At 43.3% G+C, this 20,465-nt stretch overlaps 1 protein-coding gene across 2 annotated transcripts; it reads right to left on the bottom strand.

Moving 5' to 3' along the window:
* Nucleotides 1–449: 449 nt before the first annotated feature.
* On the bottom strand, nucleotides 450–12,856 carry HAO2 (hydroxyacid oxidase 2). 2 transcript variants are annotated; one of them, XM_059467017.1, is made up of 8 exons: nucleotides 12,754–12,856; nucleotides 11,000–11,152; nucleotides 10,190–10,341; nucleotides 9,133–9,416; nucleotides 8,540–8,755; nucleotides 6,645–6,803; nucleotides 4,872–4,941; nucleotides 450–3,170 (listed from the first exon to the last, which is right to left on the bottom strand). In XM_059467017.1, the coding sequence occupies exons 2-8, from the start codon at nucleotides 11,128–11,130 to the stop codon at nucleotides 3,115–3,117; spliced, it is 1,068 nt and encodes a 355-aa protein (XP_059323000.1). In that variant the 5' UTR covers nucleotides 11,131–11,152; nucleotides 12,754–12,856; the 3' UTR covers nucleotides 450–3,114. The 2 variants fall into 2 exon arrangements, with proteins under 2 accessions (XP_059323000.1, XP_059323001.1); XM_059467018.1 differs by lacking the exon at nucleotides 6,645–6,803.
* Between the last annotated feature and the right edge of the window lie 7,609 nt (nucleotides 12,857–20,465).

The raw sequence follows: 20,465 nt of genomic DNA, 5'->3' as shown, positions 1-20,465 counted from the left end.
AGCATCATTTTAGAAAATCAGAGCTTGTACATTTTGATGTGTGTGTTGGAGAACTGCTACACATGGACTAAGTGCATAGCTTAGTATATGGGCAATGCCCCACGTCCCATTCCAGCCTGGCCCAGGAACGGCTGCTCCTCTGCTTTGCTGTGACAGATACTTTGGGGCAATGTCTGGCAGGTGTCAGAGAATGTATTTGCTTAGCCTTGTCACAAGGGGAAAAATTGATTGGGAGGGAGTGTAGGGGAGATGAGAAGACACAAAGAGAAATAATGAAGGGAAAATTCCCAGCAGCATTAGGAAAAAACTGTATCGCGGTATTGGAATGAGCATGGAAGTTTTATAGGATAAAAGGTACTTTTACAGAGGGCAATGCTGTTTAATTATGGAATCTGGTAAACTGGTTTTCCTATCAATCAGGGTATCCAGAAGTAAAAAAGAAAGAACAGTTCTATTTGTCCAGAAAGAATTTTAATTCAGGAAAGGGGTTTCTGAAATCTGGCCTGTTGCCCAGACCTATGAGAACTGAAGCAGGGAAAAGCAAAAGCAGCAAAAGCATACTCTTTATTTCGCTGGACCTTTTGATTTCTAAATATAGAGTAATTATGACCAAAACACACACACACACTCTCTCTCTCTCTCTCTCTCTCTCTCTCTCTCTCTCTTTCTCTCACTCAATTCTATGTTTCTTCTCACATGAAAAACTAATGTGTTTCTCTAGCACTGTATGTCTGGCAGCTCTGGGAGAGAGGCTGGACTTTGAAATGTAGTTTTATTCAAGGAAATCTTCTGCCCTTCAGTGTGGGAGGCACTGTTCCATCCTGGAAACATTTCTCTCTCCACTAGTTATATATTGACAAGAGGGGAAAAATATTTAAATAATTAACTTGTGGACAACTGTCCTGTATTGGACTCTGAATAAACACAACTTCTCATAGTGGAGAGAGTTGTAAGACACTTTTATCATGGTATGAAGAAAACCAGCTTAAGAGGCCTCAGTGTTTCTGTGTCTTCAAATTTGACAAAGAAAATATCTCCTATTTCAGTAATACCAAAATTATTCCAGTAGAACGGAGAAGCTGATTGTAAACATTTCTGACATTATCTCCACGACCAAAAAGGCTTCTTGCAGTAGTCTTTGCCATATTAGACAGCACATGATTTGGGCAATTATCTAGAAACAAACATTTAGTCTCCTTTTCCCTTTAGTTTTAGGAAGAACTCTATTTCCTCAGGTGAAATTGATGAGTGACTCATATATTTAAAGGCTGGAGAAATTTGCATTATATGCCAAAGAAAAATGTTTATGTTTGGATCCATTTTGTAGATAAACTACCCTTGTAAGTAGGCTGATTCTCTGTCCCATCCTCCAGGGATGCTGGGAAACAGCAGGGTTTGATTAGTCCTTAAATTGCATGTTTACAATCTTTGAGGACAGTTTTTTTATAAGATTTAACCTTGCTTGAATGTGTATGAGACATCAAGTACATAAAGCAGAATTGGGTGCAGACAACGGGGTGTAAAACTTTGGTATGCATTGGCTTAGGCCTAACTCAGATCACAGAAAACTTTCAATATCTTGGAAAAACTGGGCTTGTTAAATAGGCTCTTATCCTGATTGAACCCTGTGACCTCTCACTTTAGGTTCACTCACCAAATATCTTTGTTTTTCACTCAGAAAATGCTTTCTTGCAGCCTTTCACGGAGATACACGGAGCCTCTGCAGCTCCAGGTACTTGGTCATGGCAGCACGGTGGCATGGCAGGTACAGATCTCATGTGCAGCTCTTTTTATGATTCTGTGATATGTTCCTACAATTCAGATTAAAGGCAACCTCGGGAGATCTCAGTGCCAGCCTCTTCTCACAGCAGTGTCAGACAGGTTGGTCTGGACCTTGCCCAGGCAAGCTCTGAATATCTCTGACAATGGAGGTTTCACAAACCCTGTGTTGCAGTGTCTCACTGCCCTCATGGTGGTTTTTCTCCCCACTGATTTCTGCCTGGAATTTTCCTCATTGCAACTTTTGCCCATTGCCTTTCACCCTTTTACTGCACACATCCAAGAATTTGGCCTGGATCTTCTCCAAATGAGTAGTAAAAGGCAGTGATGTGATCCCTCCTCCCCCTGCCTTTAGCCTTCGCAGGACTGAGCACTCCCAGTTGTCTCATTCTCTTCTTGTACATCCTTGAAATCCATCAACATGTGTGATGTGCTGTAATTCCCAAGTCTTATCTGCTGGGCTGTCACTCTGCTGACAAGGTTTATTGTTACTGGAACAGAGAGGAAGGCCTCCATGTGAAGGCCTCTGGAAGATCACTGCAGACACTGTTATCTCTGAGAAAAACCAAAGTCTAAACAGAGAGAGCCAACAGGGTTAGCTTCTTCCTTCTGCCCTCTTTGGGCAGATTCAAAGTGGGATTCATGCAAAAGGTCACCTTTTGGTAGCATGGCCCCACCTGCATGTGCCAAGGAAATGGGTGTCAGGGAATCTGCTGGCTCCAAAGCAGGAGGAGGCAGGGGGCTGCACCACTGGAAAAAAGAGCTGGCTCTTTCCCCACAAGTGGCACTCTTGTGGCACTCACACCCCTTCCCTGCTTTGCATTTAGAAGCAGTGGGCAAGAACTGCCCCCACTTGCAAAGGGCAGCTGAGGTGCATGGCAGCTGATTCACCTTACTTCTATATCTTTTATGAATACATCCAGGAAAAGCCAAGTCTGTGGAAGATAGCAGCCGCAACACTTACAGTCCCAGAGCAGGAGAGGTGTGTGGATTGGGTTGCAGTGAGACTTGGCATGACAAGTGGAAAAAGCAAGGCACAGGGTTTTCCACGTCTGGCTGTCCAGTGTAGAGGAACTTTGGAGGAAGACCCAACATAGGTAATGCTGTGGAACAGCCAGTTTAAAGAAAATGCATTTAGACAAGTAACAATTACCCAAACTGTTATGGAATTCATTCAATAAAAGCAGAGAACAGCCGTTGCTAACACAGAGCCTTTCCTCATCTCTTCAGAAGTGTCCAGAAGGCCTTATCAGATACTTATTGCACCTCCTTTTTCATCTCAGTCTGGCTGGGACCTTAGCTTCAGCTGCCTCTGTTTGGTGGGCAGGAGGCTGATCACAACCTTGAGAGCTGAACCAGGTGCTGGCCAATCTCTGAGACGCTGGCACAGCCTGCAATAAATGAAACACTGGTGAGAGGGAAAGGTCTGTGGGTGAAGCTTGGGAGCCCCCCTGCTCTGAACCCCAGTCTTGTACGAGCCAGGCTGAAATAGGTTGGTGCTTCAATATCTCCACTCCTCAGCAGCATCATCAGCCTCGAGGTTCAGCATTGGAGTTCCCCAACAAGAAGAGTCAGAAACATGAAAAAAATTATTTTTATAACAAGCTGAGCAGGGTCCAACCTGATCCAGTAAAATCAGCAGAAAAACAGAGAAAAGACAGGGGTTGCTGTGCACCAAATGGCCAGAGGTGAAGATTTGCATTGCCATTTAATTTGGATAAATATGGGTGGAATAGGGGTGCTGGTTGACAGCTGGCTGAACATGAGCCAGCTGTGTACCCAGGTCTGGTACAGCCATCCTGGCCTGTGTCAGCAATGGTGTGGGCAGCAGGACCAGGCCAGTCATTGTCCCCTGTGCAGGGCACTGCTGAGGCTGCACCTTGAATCCTCTGCTCAGGCGAGGTTTAAACTGGATATTAGGAAGAATTTCTCCACAGAAGTTGTTATCAAGCACTGGAATAGGCTGCCAAGGAAGTAGTTAAGTCAGCAGCTCTGAATGTGTTTAAAAGACACGCAGATATGGCACTAAGGGACATGGTTCCATGGTGGAATTGGCTGTGCTGGGTCAACAGTTGGACTTGATGATCTAAAAATGTCTTTTCCAACCTAAAAGATTGTATCATTCAATGAATTTCACAGCCTCAGCAAAAGGATCCCAACTTGCTACTCTTGCTGAATCCTGTGCCCTTTTGCATGAAAAGAACTGGGGAAAAGACCCAGGAATATTTACTGATTGAAAAAGTAACCCATAAAACCACACTATGGCCACAGGGATTTCAGCTTCAGTCTCCCAGTCAGTGTTGCTATCCACTTGAGTTCTACATGTCATAATATATAGAATATCCTGCACTGGAAGGAACCCACAAGGATCATCCTGTCCAACTCCTGGCCCTGCACAGGACACCCCAAGGATAACACCATGTGCCTGAGAGCACTGTCCAAATGCTTCTGGAACTCTGTCAGGCTCAGTGCTTTGACCACTGCCCTGGGGAGCCTGTTCCAGTGCCATAACCCTCTTGTCCAAGAGTAAAACTGGAGCTTGCACTGGGCTCTGCAAATTTGCTGTTTGGTGAGAGGCTCAAACAGGGCAGCTACAGCTGGGAGCAGGAGTGAGAAAAACAGAGTGAGAGTAAAGGGAGGAGACACAAAAGCTTTTAAAACACGTGTAATCACCTTCAGACCATATTGTCTAACACACAGAAAGAAAAATTCTGCATCCATTTTTAATGAGCTCTTCATGCAGAAAAAGATCAGTCGCATTTCACCTTGATAAACACTAAATACTGAAAAACTGCTGCTGTCATTCCCAAGAGAACAGAAATTCCAAGTTTTGCTCAGCTGTACTTCGGAGTTTTGCATGTGTTTACTTGGGTCACAAAGCTGCTCTAACCTAGTCCCTCTGTGCAAACTTCATTGCTGTGACACCTGGAATGCCAAGTGGTTTCACAGGAAGCAGAGAATCTCAAGTATAGCAGCTAGAACCATCGCAGCTCCTGTGGATTCCCTTTTTGTCACCTATCCATCACACTCCTGATTTTACAGGGCTTGCATGCAGAAAGATCTGTAACACCCATTACAAACAAAATACTTACCAGCTAAGGCCATAGACAAGCAAAACTCATCCTGAAGGATTCTCAAGACATCCTGAAGCCCTTCTTCACCCTGCACCAACAGAGAAAGCAGTCAGGGTAAAAGAAGCACTGGCACAGAGCAGTGCTACAGGATGCCTGCACCCTGAGAGCTGGGATAGTCCCTTAAATCCATGCCAATTCCAGTCTGTCATGCAGATGAATGATTAAAATGATATGATGGATGTGCTCAGTTCATCACAGATAAATTTAGATACTTTTCCTTTTGGGATACATCTGAACAGGAAAAGAAAACAAAGCTGTTTTTCACTTCTGACATTTTATAGCTGGTTCTTTTTTTTAGCTTTCAGTTTTCCCCCACCAATGGGCTTGCTATTTAAAATGTCAAGCCTTACAATGCTGACAGGTTTTAACAAAGTAATGAGTTTTATATATGTTACCACTCCAGAAACCGTAGTTCACTCAATTACTAGACTGAATCTTTAAAAATAATAGACTATGTGTTTTCCTTTGTGTAAGTGACACCAAGAAGCTCAAAAGCCAAAAAAAAAAAAATGCATAGAAGATTTTGATCTTCCTATGAAATACTGGGGGATTAATTTTTTTTCTCTTGAATTTTCTTTTTATGTCTTGCAATAATGAATGCTTTGGGTGCAGTCAGTGTTAGCACTTGTTTATGCCCTTCCTCTGTTGTATGCTTTGGTAATGCCACTGAGATACATCTTTAGGAATACTCTACAGAATACAACACCAAAGCACAATTGAACCCCCCAAAATCTCATCTCCTTTCTGTTGCCATTGTGGAGAAAGTGCAAGCAACTCACAGGAATACCTTTTTCATTTTGGGCCCTTTGTTGATATTTACTGGCCAAAAACACAGTACTGTCAACTCTAACAGGTTTTTTCAGGAGATTCAGGTGATTTCTTGATCAAAGTCTTGCTACTGGAATCCACAGCAATCACACCACTGGACAAGAGTGCCATTTAAGAGAAAGAAAATGTGTCTAGACCACACAAAAAAAGTATCTTTTCTTCTAGAGAAAAGTTTTGGAAGACTCCATCCAGAGTGTAAAAAGCAAAAAATTAACAAAAGCCCCCATCTGGTATAATAATACTATTTGAATTTTAATTATATTAAGTTTACCTCCTGCATCAGAGGCCTAATTCATGACTCTGGACCATAGAAATATGCCTGGAGTTGAGAAGCAGCAAAGCTGGAACTGAAATAGCTGTGGAAACCCAGGCCACAGTGGAAAACTGTGGATACATTTTTCCAGGATACAGTTTTGCTCAGCCTGGTCCAAAATGTTTCAGCCACCCATGGGATTGAGCTCTGTATGTATTTCTGAAGAATTCATAGCACTGCTTTGAAACTGTTCTACCAAAACCATGTATTGTTCCCAACTATTAGCTGAAAGCAAATAAAATTGTCAGACTAATCTTTCTGGCAAATAAGCCAGCTCCAGTTTTCAAAAGCACTGAGTCCTAAAGTATTTTAGCACCAAACTACAACATCAAGAAATCAGGTCCCACAAAACAATGCTATCACCTTCAAAATCCCATTGTCCAAAATCCCAGGAAATTGTCAAATTCAGTGATATTTTTAAATCAGAGGAAATGTCGGAGTTTCATTCAATTTGGGGTGATTCCACTTCAAATTCAGCAAAATAAAATTAAAAAAATATATTCTCCACCAGTGACAACTGTGTGACTTCAGTTGCAGGACTGCTGGAGAGTGTGAGAAGCAGGCATATGGACCCAGAGCTCCTTACTCACCTTGTAAGCCAGGCCCCACAAAGCTGGTCTTCCAATAAAGACACATTTTGCCCCCAGTGCCAGAGCTTTTAGCACGTCGCTGCCTTTTCGTATCCCTCCATCAACATAAACTTCCACTCTGCCTCGTACTGCCTCCACAACCTCAACCAGAGCATCAATCTGCAAGAAGAAGCCAGTCTCACCTCGAGGGCAGCTTTTGATTCCCAGAGAAGCAGGACATATTCCAAAGAGACAGGTGAGGATACAGTGCTTTAGTAGGATACCTTCTCGAAGTGAAATGTGACAATGCATCACAAATAGTGCAGCACCAGGAGCTGCAGAATAACAAACATGCAGATCCCTGCTCTGCTTTCCAGACACTTAATGCCATTTTCCAGTGCTTTGCTTATACTGATATTCTTTGCTATCACTTTTGATTAGTGAAAAAGCAACATTTTCAATAGATTTATGAAAGATTTTTAAATATAAATTTCAATGAGAATAACTGTCATCAGTGTTTTATTTGAGACAATGATGAATAATATAGCTGTTTGCAAGAAAGGCTTATGTCAGACTTCTACTGCTCAAACTACCTAAGCTTACATTTCAACTTAATCCTGGTGACCACTTGTTGAGTGCCTCCCTCTAAAGCATCTGTGAAGGGCTTCATTTGCTATGTAGTACAGTCAATAATTTCCTCCAGGTTAGGTCTCCTGATTCCCTAAGGTCTTTTCTGTAGAGCTCAGCATGGAGTAAGCCTCAGATGTTATTGCAGGGCAGCACCACGCAGAGATGCTGGCTCTGGCCCCAAAGGCAGTACAGCCAGGGGCAGGACAAGGCACTGGACATAATTAACTCTCCTTCAGAGCAAACCCAAAAGGCTCTTTTCTGCAGTGTCTTATACCTTTTTGCCTTCCTTTATTTTTTTTTTTTTTTCTGAATTTCAAACTGAGAACCTTCAGGCTGAAATTTTCTAGGACTAACTCAGCAAGAGCCAAGCTTGGCACTAGAAAAATAGCAGAGCCCAACTAGGTATCTACTGCCTTGTCTGTGTATGTAAAACAACTTTTAAGGTAGAAGAACAGTTTAATGTGGATGCCGTTTCTGTTATTATGCCTTTAGCATTGAGTTTATTAAATTTTTTTTATTCGTTGTTGTCAGCCGTGACGCAGAATAGAAGAGAATTCCCTGGTACCTATTTTTATTTAACAAAAGAAAACCGAGAAAAGAAAGTTCGTAAGATACTCTGCAATGTAGAACTGTAAAATAAAAGCATTTGGAAAAACTGACAGAAGCCAAATTAATCCAGTGAAATACACGCATGTCTAAACAATGCATGATTTGTACAAATTTAAAAGCAGGGGAATTTTTCTCCAGATAAGTTATCCTTTTTCTGGCTCATGTAAGTCAATAAATTCCCATTTAGACTTGAGCCTGTAAATACGCAAGCAGACCTCTCACTAAATCTAGCTGCATTATTTTGCATGTTTTGACAGATGTGAACAATGAGAATACATTATGCTCTCATTTGTACAATTTTGGTTCCAGAGCTTTGTTTTCTTTTTGCTGCAGTGCGCAAAGAGTTTGAGTGTGCTGCACCAGCTCATGAAGGCACAGACAGGAACTCTCCCTGGCTTAGGCCAGGAGTTTACCTGCACTTAAGTGGGTTCTGTGGTACATACAGAACCCTGCCAAGAAGCTGAGGAAATACTTCAGTGGATAGCCCCATGCCAAGGCATGGATCTCACCAGTTTAAAGCTAAAGTATGTCTGCACACCTCCATGGCCACTGGACTAACTCAAGTCCACCAGAAGTGTACGCACAAACCTGGGCATAGAGACACCCAGGTTAATGCAAACGTGCAGACCGTAAACAGGGAAAATGTGGGACATCCATTTTCATCTATTCTCACTTACAGTGGCAGGTCCTTCATCCAGTTGTCTTCCACCATGGTTGGACACAATAATTCCCTGAACTCCGTGTTTCACTGCCAGCTCTGCATCTTCTCTTGTCAAGATGCCTTTGATGATGATGGGCAGGCGTGTCAGGCTCCGCAGCCAGTAGATGTCATTCCAGGTGACCGAAGGATCCAAGCTGTTGGGTGGCAGTCCGTACTCAGAGCAGTCATCTCCCTACAGCCACAATGAAACAGCAAAAGGAAAACTCATCCAGGCTGCAGCAATACACAGGTCCCTTGGTGTCTTCCCTTGCCCTAGAACAGATTAATCAAACTTGCCAACAGACATGTTCATCAGCTCCAGAAATGTCACATGTCTCTGGAGGAGAATAATTACAATGGGGGTGGAGATCAGTGTCTTTGAGGCAGCTGTGTGGGGATTTTGTGACAGAACCCAGTCCGGCAGGAGGTCAAGCCAGGATGCTGCAGAAGCAGCAGGGGAGGAGATACAACCCTATACAGCAAATGCCAGGGCAGCAGTTACCCAGTGGTTTTTCTCTCATGTGGTACATGCCAACGCAGTGAATGAAAGGACAGGCTCATTTTACAAACCTCAAAGGCTCCTTCCAAATTCTTCACTTTCATGTGGGGAGGAAGGCGGAAGCCATTGCGGACATCGTCGCGTCTCTTGCCCGTGTAGGGCAGATCCGCGGTGAGGACGAGGGCCTGGAAGCCCAAGGCCTCTGCCCGCCGGACCAGCTGCTGGGAAGCTGCCCTGTTGCGGTGGATGTAGAGCTGGAACCAGCGGAGGCCGCCGGGCGCAGCGGCGGAGATCTCCTCCAGCGAGCAGGTGGAGTAGGTGCTGGCAATGTAGCAGGTGTCCATTGCTCTGGCCGCTGGGGGGGCGTTGGGAAGGAGTCAGAAACAAAGGCATCTGAAGGGCCTTGCCAGGCATCAGACACAAAACCATGCACTGTTTGCAGAGACCACCCCAACTCCTGATTTCATGTGCATCCTACAAAGCACAGGGCAGCTATGCCCCAGGATTAACAATGTATTTACCCTACACTCTTGTTAGTCCATGGTTAAGAAAGCAAAAAAGGGAGAGGTAATTAATCAAGCTGTGCTTTCATTTTGCATAGGCATTTTTTAAAAAGCATGAATTTTATCTTTATGACTGAGTCCTCTCAGGGATGTACTGTTAGATCTATTCAGTGTACACAGAAGAAAAAACATTTCTAGGGGTCAGGTCTCCAAACTCTCCACAGGATTTGTGAAAAGGGGGTATCTTTTTGTCCAAGGGAGACATTTCTTAACCAGTAACAAGGAATTCACAGTCTGAGTCCCATCCACCCCTTCTACAACCCATCTAGAGCCCCTAGGACTGAGAACCTTATGTAGTTTTTGGTATGAGTCAGAAATATGTTGTTCACTGCCCTCTTCTTCGGTTTGCAGCAGACTCCATGGTGCTGATTTTTAATGTTGGTAGCTGGAGAAGAAGGGCACCATCTATACGGCTTCCCATGCAGTGTGTCAGAAAGTGGGAATGGAGTTTTCCCCCTCAAGACTGAAAATTTTTCTCAGTCACACTTTGAGTCCTCCTAACAGCTTCTTGAGGCTTTTCTACAAGCCCCTTTTGGTGCTACATGGCACCAGAGCAGAAGAGTACCTCTGGCTGTGCTTTTCTCTCCATCAGGCCATGCTAGCTGGTGGAAGCCTGTAGGGGCAATTCCTACAGGAAAGCTGATTTCAGAACCCAAAATTTTAGTCCTGATGTCCATCACGGATACGTCCCGCAGCATACGTGGCCGGAAACAAATTCTGTAAGGCAAAAAATGTATTCTCCACATCTGCTTTCAGGATAGCAGATGTTCAGTGAGTTTTCTGAAATTTCATGGAAACCAGGTCTTCGTTTACCACATAATTTCTGCATCTCCCGCCTCAGGTCACCGTGTCTTGTTCTCCCACTTCCTCCTCCAGATTCCTTTAACTTGCAAGCAGGCTGGGTCCTTCCACCTCTCCATTCACGTGTCTGTCCTCACTGTACTGTGTGCCTGCCCTCAGGTTCTGCAGCATATTCCCCAAATCCCACCCTGCTTGCACATAATCTTCCTGCTGTTCACCAAGAGCTCCCTTTTGCAACTCATTCTATCAGAGCTGCTCATGCCCTTTCCTGTAATGCCACACACTCCATAGCACACTGTACTCTACCCTACCCTACCCTACCCTACCCTACCCTACCCTACCCTACCCTAGCACCTGCCTATATCCTCAGCATCCCTAAAGCCTCATACAACCCGTGTCATACTCAGTCTGGCATCAGAGCACACAGTGCACATCACTCAGGTTTTGCATTTAGCTTGGGGACCCCCTGGAAAGGACAAGGTTTTAGGTTCCTTTGCTTGTCAAGTCCAAATACTTGCACAAAACCAGTTTGAAAGGTCCCAGTATGACTCCCTTCATTCCCTTCTCACATTACCTTTTATATGCCAGGATGTTTTCATCTCGTGTGGTACAGTCGTCTGCTCCAGCTGCAAAATAATCCCAAGCAATCTTGGGCAAATACTTCTTAGCATAAGCTTCGAAGTCAGAAAGACACACCATAGACATTGCTGAGAGAGGTGTAGAGAACCTTGAAGAAAAGAATGACATGGAGCAGAAATTAGATCCCTGAACTGTCATTCTCTCTTCCAGGGGCTCTAATGTCACTGAAGGCAAAACTTGGAGCCATCTGTTTTATAGAAGAGATGCTGAGTTGTCAGTCTGTCTTGCACATTGGTCTATGAATCCTTTACCACAGTATGAGGAAAACTTGCAGATGCAGCCATGACAGAAGGAGGAAGCTTGAATCTCTGTGCCTCTCTTCATTCTGTTTTAAACAGCAGCCTGAAGAGGACATTTTAGGTCCTCTGCTATTTCAATTGTGTAATTCTGTCATAAGTTCCATCTTAAAACAAGCTGCATTATTTGTTCCACTAATTCTGCTCAAAGGTTGTCCCAGAACATAATTTGTCAGATTACCCCTAAGGACGGCACCATGACTGAACAATTAGTTATGGAGCACAGGGATGGAATTCAAGACCATGAAATCTGGAAACAAGTAAATACAGAGTCTACATGTAACCTGCTCCAGGATGAACACACTGTAAAACTATGTCCAGACCCTGAGAGTAAGTCACTGTAGAGGCCAGTGCTGTGGAAAAAACAAACAATTTTCTACAGATCTTCCTTTCTCTTCTGGAACAAATACTTTCTGGGTGTTTGCATTACATGCTGGAGCACTCATACATATTATAAAAGGAATATACAGAATTTGGACAAACCATGAGAAGACACTGGCAAAAATCAAATTCCACAATATGAAACATATTTCTGAGAACTAACCTCAGCCTTTCAGGGAATGGAAGTGAAGTTGTGTGACCCAGATGTCTAATCAAACCAACATAAATGCTGCCCAGAAAATGCCTGCACTTACATACTTTTGAAGAAGCAAGAACTGAAAGCTATGCAAATGAATGTTTTAGCAAACCATGCCCGTGTGTGCAGAAACGTGTACAAAACACAGACAAAGTCAATTTTCTAAATTGTTTGTTGCAATTACTTCTGCAGTCCTGATTAAAATAAGTATTTAGCAAGATATGTGGAAACATGAAATTTTAAAACAGCTGCGGCTCAGTCTGACTACTCTAAAAAATATACAGGAAGAAGTAAATATCCTAATTTTCAGGATTAACCTCCCACCCCAGATTAGCAAGGGTTGCAAGCTTCACCCAAATCAGCCTCCCGTGTTGGTCACTTTTGGCACAGATAAAGACACAGGTTCTGTACACAGACACAACCTGTCAAACTGCAGGCACCCTGCTTCTCACTGACTGAAGTACCTGTGTTTGCATTTGAGAATTAGCACTCACAATTCTCTGCTAGTAAAGAGCCCAGGATGAGGAACTCCTTGGAAGAAGAAATGCAACTGATTTCTTCAGTATTGTTCAGTCTGCTCTGACAGGCATCAGGTAGGAGAGGGTGCAAGTATCCCAAGTCTGCTTTCTCTGACTTTGAAATTGCTCTGATAGCACAAGTCTTCATAAATGTACTGTGACATTCTTTAAACCATCTATCACAACTTCTGCTTTTCTAACTTTTAGAAAGGTCAACATCATCAAGCAAGATAAGATAAACCAAGTCCTCTCATGGCAGAATAAACAGGAATTTTAAACAACCCCAGTTCAGACTTACTTTGGATTTCAGGGAAAGCTGCTGGGGGTGAGAGCTTCTCCTTCAAGTTTGCCTGCAAACAGGATTTTGAGAAGGTCTTTTCACTGAGCGGCTTCTGTTTCTTCTGCAGTCAATAAGCAACCACCAGAGATTAAAGCTCAATCCTGTGGTAAACTTTGTACTGTTTGTACAACACTAACTTTGTTTTGCCATCAGGAGATTAAAAATCCCTTCTGAAAAATGCATCACCTTGTCAGCATTGTGATTGCTTGGGACAGAGCCCTGTAGCTGAGATCTTTGGCAGTGGCTGATGGCTCTGCATTCACTAATCAAGCAACAGTATTTCAGGGGGTTTAATGAATCTCTAAACTGTTGGTAACTTGTTGGTTCATACTCCCAAAATGATGCTTCACAGACATTGTGAGTAGTTACAACTCCCAGCTACAAAGCCTGAATAATTTACTAGCATGTGGGAGATGTTTTTTGCTTCCTGCAATGTATAGACAACTAAAATACCCTTTCTCTTCTGCCTTTTTTAATGGCCTGTACCTCATCAGGACAGAGGTACCAACAAATTTCTGATATTGATTTAAATTTTCAAGATATGAAAAATAAACACTGGACAGTTTTATTTGGCTTTTAGCTTCTTTTAGCCTTTAGGTTTCGTGCCTTCGACATTTCTGTGCAAGTATGAGAGCCTGAAGTTTTGATTTTTTGCTAACTGAGAAATGAGATATTACAGAGGCAGGTGCAGAGGACAACTCAGAAACTTGTTAAAACTTTCCCAAAGTATTGTTGGCCTCCCAGCTCAAGCAGCCCAGATGGGAGAGTGAATGAACTACTGTGGTGGGAAAAGCTGGAAGCTAAACAGAGCTGCAGCCTCATTAGCTAGCATTTAACTCTCTGGTCTCGTCCAGGAGAACAGACCTGACATTTGTGACAGCAGAAATTGAAGGTCGCTGGCACCATCTGTGCAGCTGTAGTGAGCACCTCTTCTTCCTGTTAGATGCATTCACAAGATCCTGCCTAAATTCAACCAGTCATGGTTGGCTCTACTACTGTCTTTTGAAACTTTAAATTCAGCCTTCAGAGCTCGTTATCTGCTGACAGCACTGTGGAACTGGCTTCTGGCATGGATAGCTGTGGGTAAAGGTGTCATAAGCTAGACAAGGTGTGCACATTTAGCTGAAATGCCCACAAGCTCCTTGGTTTTCTTCCCTGCCCAGCACAAGCCATAGGGCAGACAGCCTTCAGGTCTCTTCTGAAAAGAGCAAAGTGTGTGCTCACAGCCCAGGGCATGCCTGGGAAGGCAAAGAAAATCCTGCCCTCGTTCTTCCTCCACTAGATGTCAGGTTTGGGTCATATATTTCAATATCTAGGTTGGTAAAAGCAATAACAAGAGCGCAGTACTTGCTGGCCTGCGCTGCAAGGCACTATGGCCTTAAAACTGCTACAATCACATCACCAGAGCACTGCTAATATGTTTGGAAATCTTCACTCCCTGTGCCTTATTTTTAACATTTTTTGGTGCACAGCACAGCAATAAATGTAGCTACATCTGGTCTGGCATGATCTTCGGTTCAGCTGCAGGGTCCTCTGTCATATTTCTCATTATGCTGATCTCAGTACTTCCATACTTTAGGGATGCACATTGCAGCCAATTCAGCAAACCATAGATTTTATGCTTTCATGATTATCATAATTTTACATGAATTCAAAATAGTCTGTGACTACTGTATTTTGGATCAGAAAAGGGGGAAAAGCTCTGTGTTTATGCTGTGGCTTTTAAGAGGCTGTACTTTGCATCTAGATATATTTGTTTCTTTCAGCAATGGACTCAATTCAAAGTAGCAGTGATTTTTTGTTCCAAAAGTGGTAGTTTCTCTGATAGCAGTAATAATCCTGATTTAGCTACGAAGCTGTAATCTGAGGAATCCAGAATTTGCCACAGAGATAATATCTTTTATTATAACCCCTGTATATACTTGAAAAAAAGTGGACAAGTTTTAAAATCCTGGAGCCTTTTCATTGGAGTATAGCAAAAAACCTTACAAAGACTCTCTAAAAACTTTGCTGGAAACCTAGCTATCTTCTTTTGAAAACTAGAGAAAATAGTATAGGAAATAATTACACACATCTGGTCCATCCTTGCAGGTAGAATTTTGTCAAGCAGTCAACAGGCAAAGCTTGATTTTTGCACAGATCTGTGTAGCTGGGCTTTTGCAGCTGCTTACTTTTCAGTGCTAACATAGTGAAAGGCTCATGAGTCCAACACAAAGATCCTCTGTAAATCAGTGCTCCAGTTCCTATTACAGTCACAATGCTCCTTCCTCCAGCTGGTTGTATTTGTTTGCTTTTCACAGATGGCAAATCACGATGGGTCAAGCTGACATCTCTCTCCCTGATGCATCCACTAGTGCTCCACTAGAGCTCAGTGACTTTAAAACACTTAGGTGAAGAATCTGGTGAATTCCAAGCAATGTAAATAATTCAGATCATATAACAGTTTGCATAGTCACCACTGTTTCTCCTTATCAGATGTCTTTCTTGGGCATATGCCTCAAGTGCAGAAGGCCAGTTATGCAAGAAAGTTTTTCCCAAATTGAATGCTTAAATAGCCATCCCTCTGTTACAGGTGGAGAGGGCAACACATCTTATATTTAATGTTGCCTAACAGTTTTGATTATAAGATTTGTTTTTCAGTTGCTTTTAATTTTTTTTTCATATTTTAATCATTCTAGGCTGAAATTTTCCACCCTTGTTCTCTGTGTTTTATTTTGGGAACATTTCACTGAAAGTTGGTCAGCAACTTCCAAGAATGAGGTTAGTGAAAAATATGGTTGGCCCATGCTGAAAATATCTTACAGTGGTTTCACTGCAGTTCAGTGCTTCATGCAGGGGCTTGAAATTAGCGGGGGTTGATCCCTGGAGACATCAGCCTGTACTTGGTGGCCATATGAAAATCCTGTCAGATCTGACCTAGCTGTAAATCACTGCTTTCCACTTGCACATGGCCTGCAGAGCTTTTCTGAAATCCAGATGTTGTCTGTGCTGAAGACTTGCCTGGTGCAGAGCATGCTGGTGCTGCAGGAGCTCAACCCCAAGTACGAGCAGAGGGCAGAGAACTGGCTGTGCCCTGCTCTCCCTCACCCTGTGCCACCCAGGGCTGGATCCAGCCTTAAACAGCAATGAAGGGAAGGAGGAGGAGGAGGAGGAGGAGAAAAATAATGCCTCAAAACAGGACCTACAGGACAGCATCCAGGGACAGGCAGGGAGGGATGTGCAGAGGCAACAAGGCCAGAGACAGAGCAGGTGGGAACAAAAAAGACAGGGATGTCCTGGGATGGCAGGGATGCAGGGGGATAAAAGGATCAAGAGAAGGGGATAAATTTGGGAAAGAGGCAGGAGGGGACAGCCTGTGACACACTGTTCTAGTGTTCTAGGAGACTACTAAGAATTTGGCTGCTCTTTCTGCAAAACCTTGTCTCCAAAAACCAGAAGAGAACTTGATTTATGCTCAGCATTCATCTGAATTTTTGTGGTATCCTCTTTCCTCTCACCCTTACAATTTCCTTTTTCATTCCTCCTTTCCCTCTCCCCAAAAAAACCCAGAAGAATTCAGCAGCCTGCTTCTGTGTCCTACTGTGGAAGTCTGTTCTGCTGTCTTTCTTCAGATGAGGAAGATCTGGAGTGCTTTGTGGTACTGAAGAAAGATAATGCGGTTACCTCTCTTACCTGGAGCTGTAAACTGTGACACCAGCAGTGCTTGGATGAGTCCAACAGGCTGGGAGGAAAGACCACAAGAGTGTTTGATGTAGGAGACCCAGATGGGTCATGTGAGGAGGGATGACCTGCAGATATCAGGGAGGGTGTGTGCAAGCAGAGTCACAGGTTGAGCAGACCATGACAAAACATTTTTAAAAATGGATTTCAGAGAGCACATGCAGAGTTATTGAACTATTGCTGGGAAATGCTGGAGGACACTGACTGTATATTCTCACTATGAAAACGTACAGCACCCTTCAGGTATGTATCTAAGACGACTGTCAGTCAAAGAACTCCACAGATAAGTGCAACTTATAGCCTTTATGAAAAGTTGGTGTAAAGTGTGAGGTGAGCAAGAACAGACTTGGGGAGGAAGGTCTATGGAAGCTGTTTCCCAGAACACCCTTTGGTTCTCACCAGCTGCTGCCAAAGCTGTCTCCAAAGACACTGAGCTCACACAGGGTGGAGCAGCAGAGGAGCTCAGACAAGACTCAGCTTCGGGTTTTCCCCTTGTTTTCCATGGACAGCTGTCCCTCTTGAAGCCAGGGAGTCAGAGGCAGCTGGGAACTACATTAATCATGACATACCCTGACATATATAATGATAAATGTAGGTTTAGCTGTGGATTATTTTGTCCCTAGCCTTACCTAGCCTGCTGGGCCAGCTAGGCTTCTGTAGCTGTGGCCTTCCTTCTTTGCCTTGCTTTTAAAGTACTGTGGTCCTAGCAGTGAAAGCAGTAGCTTGCTCAGATTCACAGAGCACATGAAAAACAGAAACAAGAGGTACCTGGGACCTGCCCCTGTCTGAGTTAAAGGGTGCTCTGCTCTTGATGTTCCCTTTCCATTTTGTCAGCTGGAAAAAGTCCTGGTGGCTTCTACTTGCAGTGGGAGTAATCCTGCTATCTGCAGCATCATTTGGGAATCAGTGAGGATTAAGTCATTGTCAGCCACTGGACAACATTCACAGAAGAACAGAAAAGTAGGTTGGAGAGGAGAAGCCATCCAGTCCACTCCTGTTCCTGAAGTCAGAATTAGCTACACCCATGCCTGTCTGCACTCATAGAGATGCCAGTTCCTCCAAAGAAAACCAGTTTTATCAATTGACTATACAATGAAAATTTAGAGATGTTTCATCTGGATCTCTCTTCCTGTAATTTCACTTATTTTCTACCCATAATGGGCACAAAAAAGATTCAGTCCCTTTCTCCTCATGTCTATTTTTAAAATATTTCAAGTTCATTGATGGGCCACCCCCTCTATTGTCTCTTTTCTAAACCAAGTTATGCAAATTCCTTTGGCTTTTCATCATGAGCCATATTTTCTAGATTTCTGGTCATCCCAAGTTCTGTCCTCTGACTCTCCAGCTGTTCAACATCCTCCCTTAATTAAAGCACCAGGAACTGGACATGATCTTCCAGCTGAGTCCTCTCCTGGCCCTCATATGGAACAAAGGAGACAGATTTTGCCAATACTACTGTTTATTCAGCTGTGATGATACAATATTTTTGTGTTCATTACTCAGCAGTATGTTCCTTACTTATTGCTTCAGGTGTGCCAGTCCATCCTGGAGATGAAGAAAGGAGACAAACACTTTTGTTCATCTCTTCCAAACAAAGAAGTAGTCTTATCTCCTCTTCAGCTCAGATAAGAGTCAGGCTAAGGGTAATAAAAATCTCAAATCTCAGAGATCAACCACGTAGCAAAGAACTCTCATTTTTGCTGAAGATGTTGAGAGGTGGCAGATGACTTAAAAAGACTCCATCCCAAATACATGACAGAGACACCCTAATACATCCTGGAAGTCACCTCAGAGAAAAAGAGGCAGAGAAAACTGCTATGGTGTAAAGGAGGCCTTTGAGCAACAGTGTCATGAACAATCTCTATCATGACAGGTCCACCTCAGCCTTGAGATTTCGTGGTGGTGGAAGGACAGAAAAGAAGGACATTTTAATGAATCTCAGTGTTAATGAGACTGTGGACTCAGAAGTATAAATGAGAGGCTGCTTTTAGCCTTGAGACTGAATTAGTGCTTAAGCTGAGCCTAGGGCTCTGGAACACCTGAACTGCTGCCTTCAGGGAGCAAACCTCCACTGGTGTATTGGAAGTTGGCTTGTCTACTATTGCTAATGTCTAGGCACCCAGCAGAGCTTCAGTCTCTCTTGAAAGTAGAGAATTTGCTCTCAAGAGGCCCCAGAATGGGTTCAGAGGCTGCCCCCATCCCCAGCAGCCCACTCAGAGGCACTCCTCTGGCTGACACTGACTCTGAGAGGTGGGATGCAGCTGAGCTGAGGCTGTGTGACCCTGTTTGCCCACTGGTCTGTGGCAACGCTCCACTGAGGGGTTTCTCTGTTTTGCAGCAGCTTTGCACGAATCTTTCAGCTTGGGACGCTCTGCAGCCTCCAGATTCCTCCCTGCAATGCTGCTGTCCAGCTCACAGACAGCTGGTGATTGAGAGCTAAAGGCAGAAGATGTTTTCCTCACAAAACTGTATACTAGATTTTCCAGATTATTTCTCCAGGTCATCAAGATCATTTAAACTAATTTAAAACTCTTAAAATATTCTGTGGGTTTTTTTTTCCCTGTGTTATTTGATTAATTAAAAAGTTAGCAATAGAGATCTCAATAATCAAATTAAGTGTGAATATCAAGGACTACTGTCTGATTATATTTTTCAGTCTGTATTGCTCTCAACTGCTGAAAATTGTACACAGACAATATTTCCTTAGCTTGCTTCTTAGAAGCTATGAGACATGAGACAATGTTCCAAGCCTCACTAAAGTTAAAATAATCTGTCTGCTTTTCTTCCCTTGCCACAAGTCCCATCACAGGAACATATTAGATTGGTTTGGTATGATTTGTTCTTAATAAATCCACCCTGGTTGCCACTCACCTTGTAGTTGACTTCTGGAGGCTCAACTATTGCTTCCCCTGCTCCCTCATTCTTAAAAAAAATGTAAGAGGCAACACATTCATCTCTGTACCTCACAGTTTCTCAAAGATAGCAGCTAATAGTGCTGGCATCACTTCAGACAATCTTCCCAGTATCCTAGCAGGAATTTCATCAAGTCCAGCTGATTTGAAAACATCCAACATATCTCTTTCATGATATTGCTTGGTCTTGCAGCAAATTGAAAACACTCCCAAACATCCTTAGCAAAATGAAGGCCCCAGACAATAATTGTGGAATTAAAATATTCCCCAACAGGCTGGAAAACCCAGGTAGCTGGGGCAAGCTGATGGGTGTGGAAAAGGCCAGGTTCAACATGGGTATCCTTATGAGATAAAAAATGGGGAAGTTTTGAATCCTCAAGAAAATCATAATGCAGAAGATGCAAGTAACCCAGCAGGCAAAGGAGAACAAACATAATGAACTTTATACAAGATGCCAATAGCAGAACCAAAATAGTGCTACACTCACTTCCACATAGCATGTGAAATCTCAGAAAGGAAATAGGGAAGCAGAATGTTTGATCCAAAACACAGATGCCGATCAATCATACATATTGGAAACCTGGAGCAAAGAAGACTATTAAAGGGACACTAAACCCAGGATAGAAAATACAAAGATAAACTGTGCAGGAGGCAGAGATCTGCTCTTTCTCATCAAAGGCTCATCAGCAAAAAAAATTTACCAGTTCACCATCTCAAGTTACATGAAGTCTGTGCTGGTTGAAATTCCAGGCCTAAACAGAAGATTATTGTTATGATAGATAATGTTACTGACCCAGGATAGCAAAATGCCCTGAATTCAATACACTGTAAGAAATCAGAGAAGCAGGAAAAACAGTAGCAATGGGAGACATCAACAGCCCTCCTGTAGATTGACAAATGTCATGCCAGCAGATGAAAGAGAGATGACATTTTTGGGCTCTGTCAGCAGTTATTTCATGGAGCATCTGGTCTGAGCCCACAGGAGCAAAGGCAGTCCTCAGCTTTGTGGCTCCAGCCCTTCTAATGGCAGCTCCACTC

Source organism: Ammospiza nelsoni, chromosome 2, assembly GCF_027579445.1.
Source record: "Ammospiza nelsoni isolate bAmmNel1 chromosome 2, bAmmNel1.pri, whole genome shotgun sequence".
NCBI classification, from domain to species: Eukaryota; Metazoa; Chordata; class Aves; order Passeriformes; family Passerellidae; genus Ammospiza; species Ammospiza nelsoni.
Note: the sequence above shows the minus strand (reverse complement) of the source record. Positions and strands in the feature narration are given on the sequence as shown.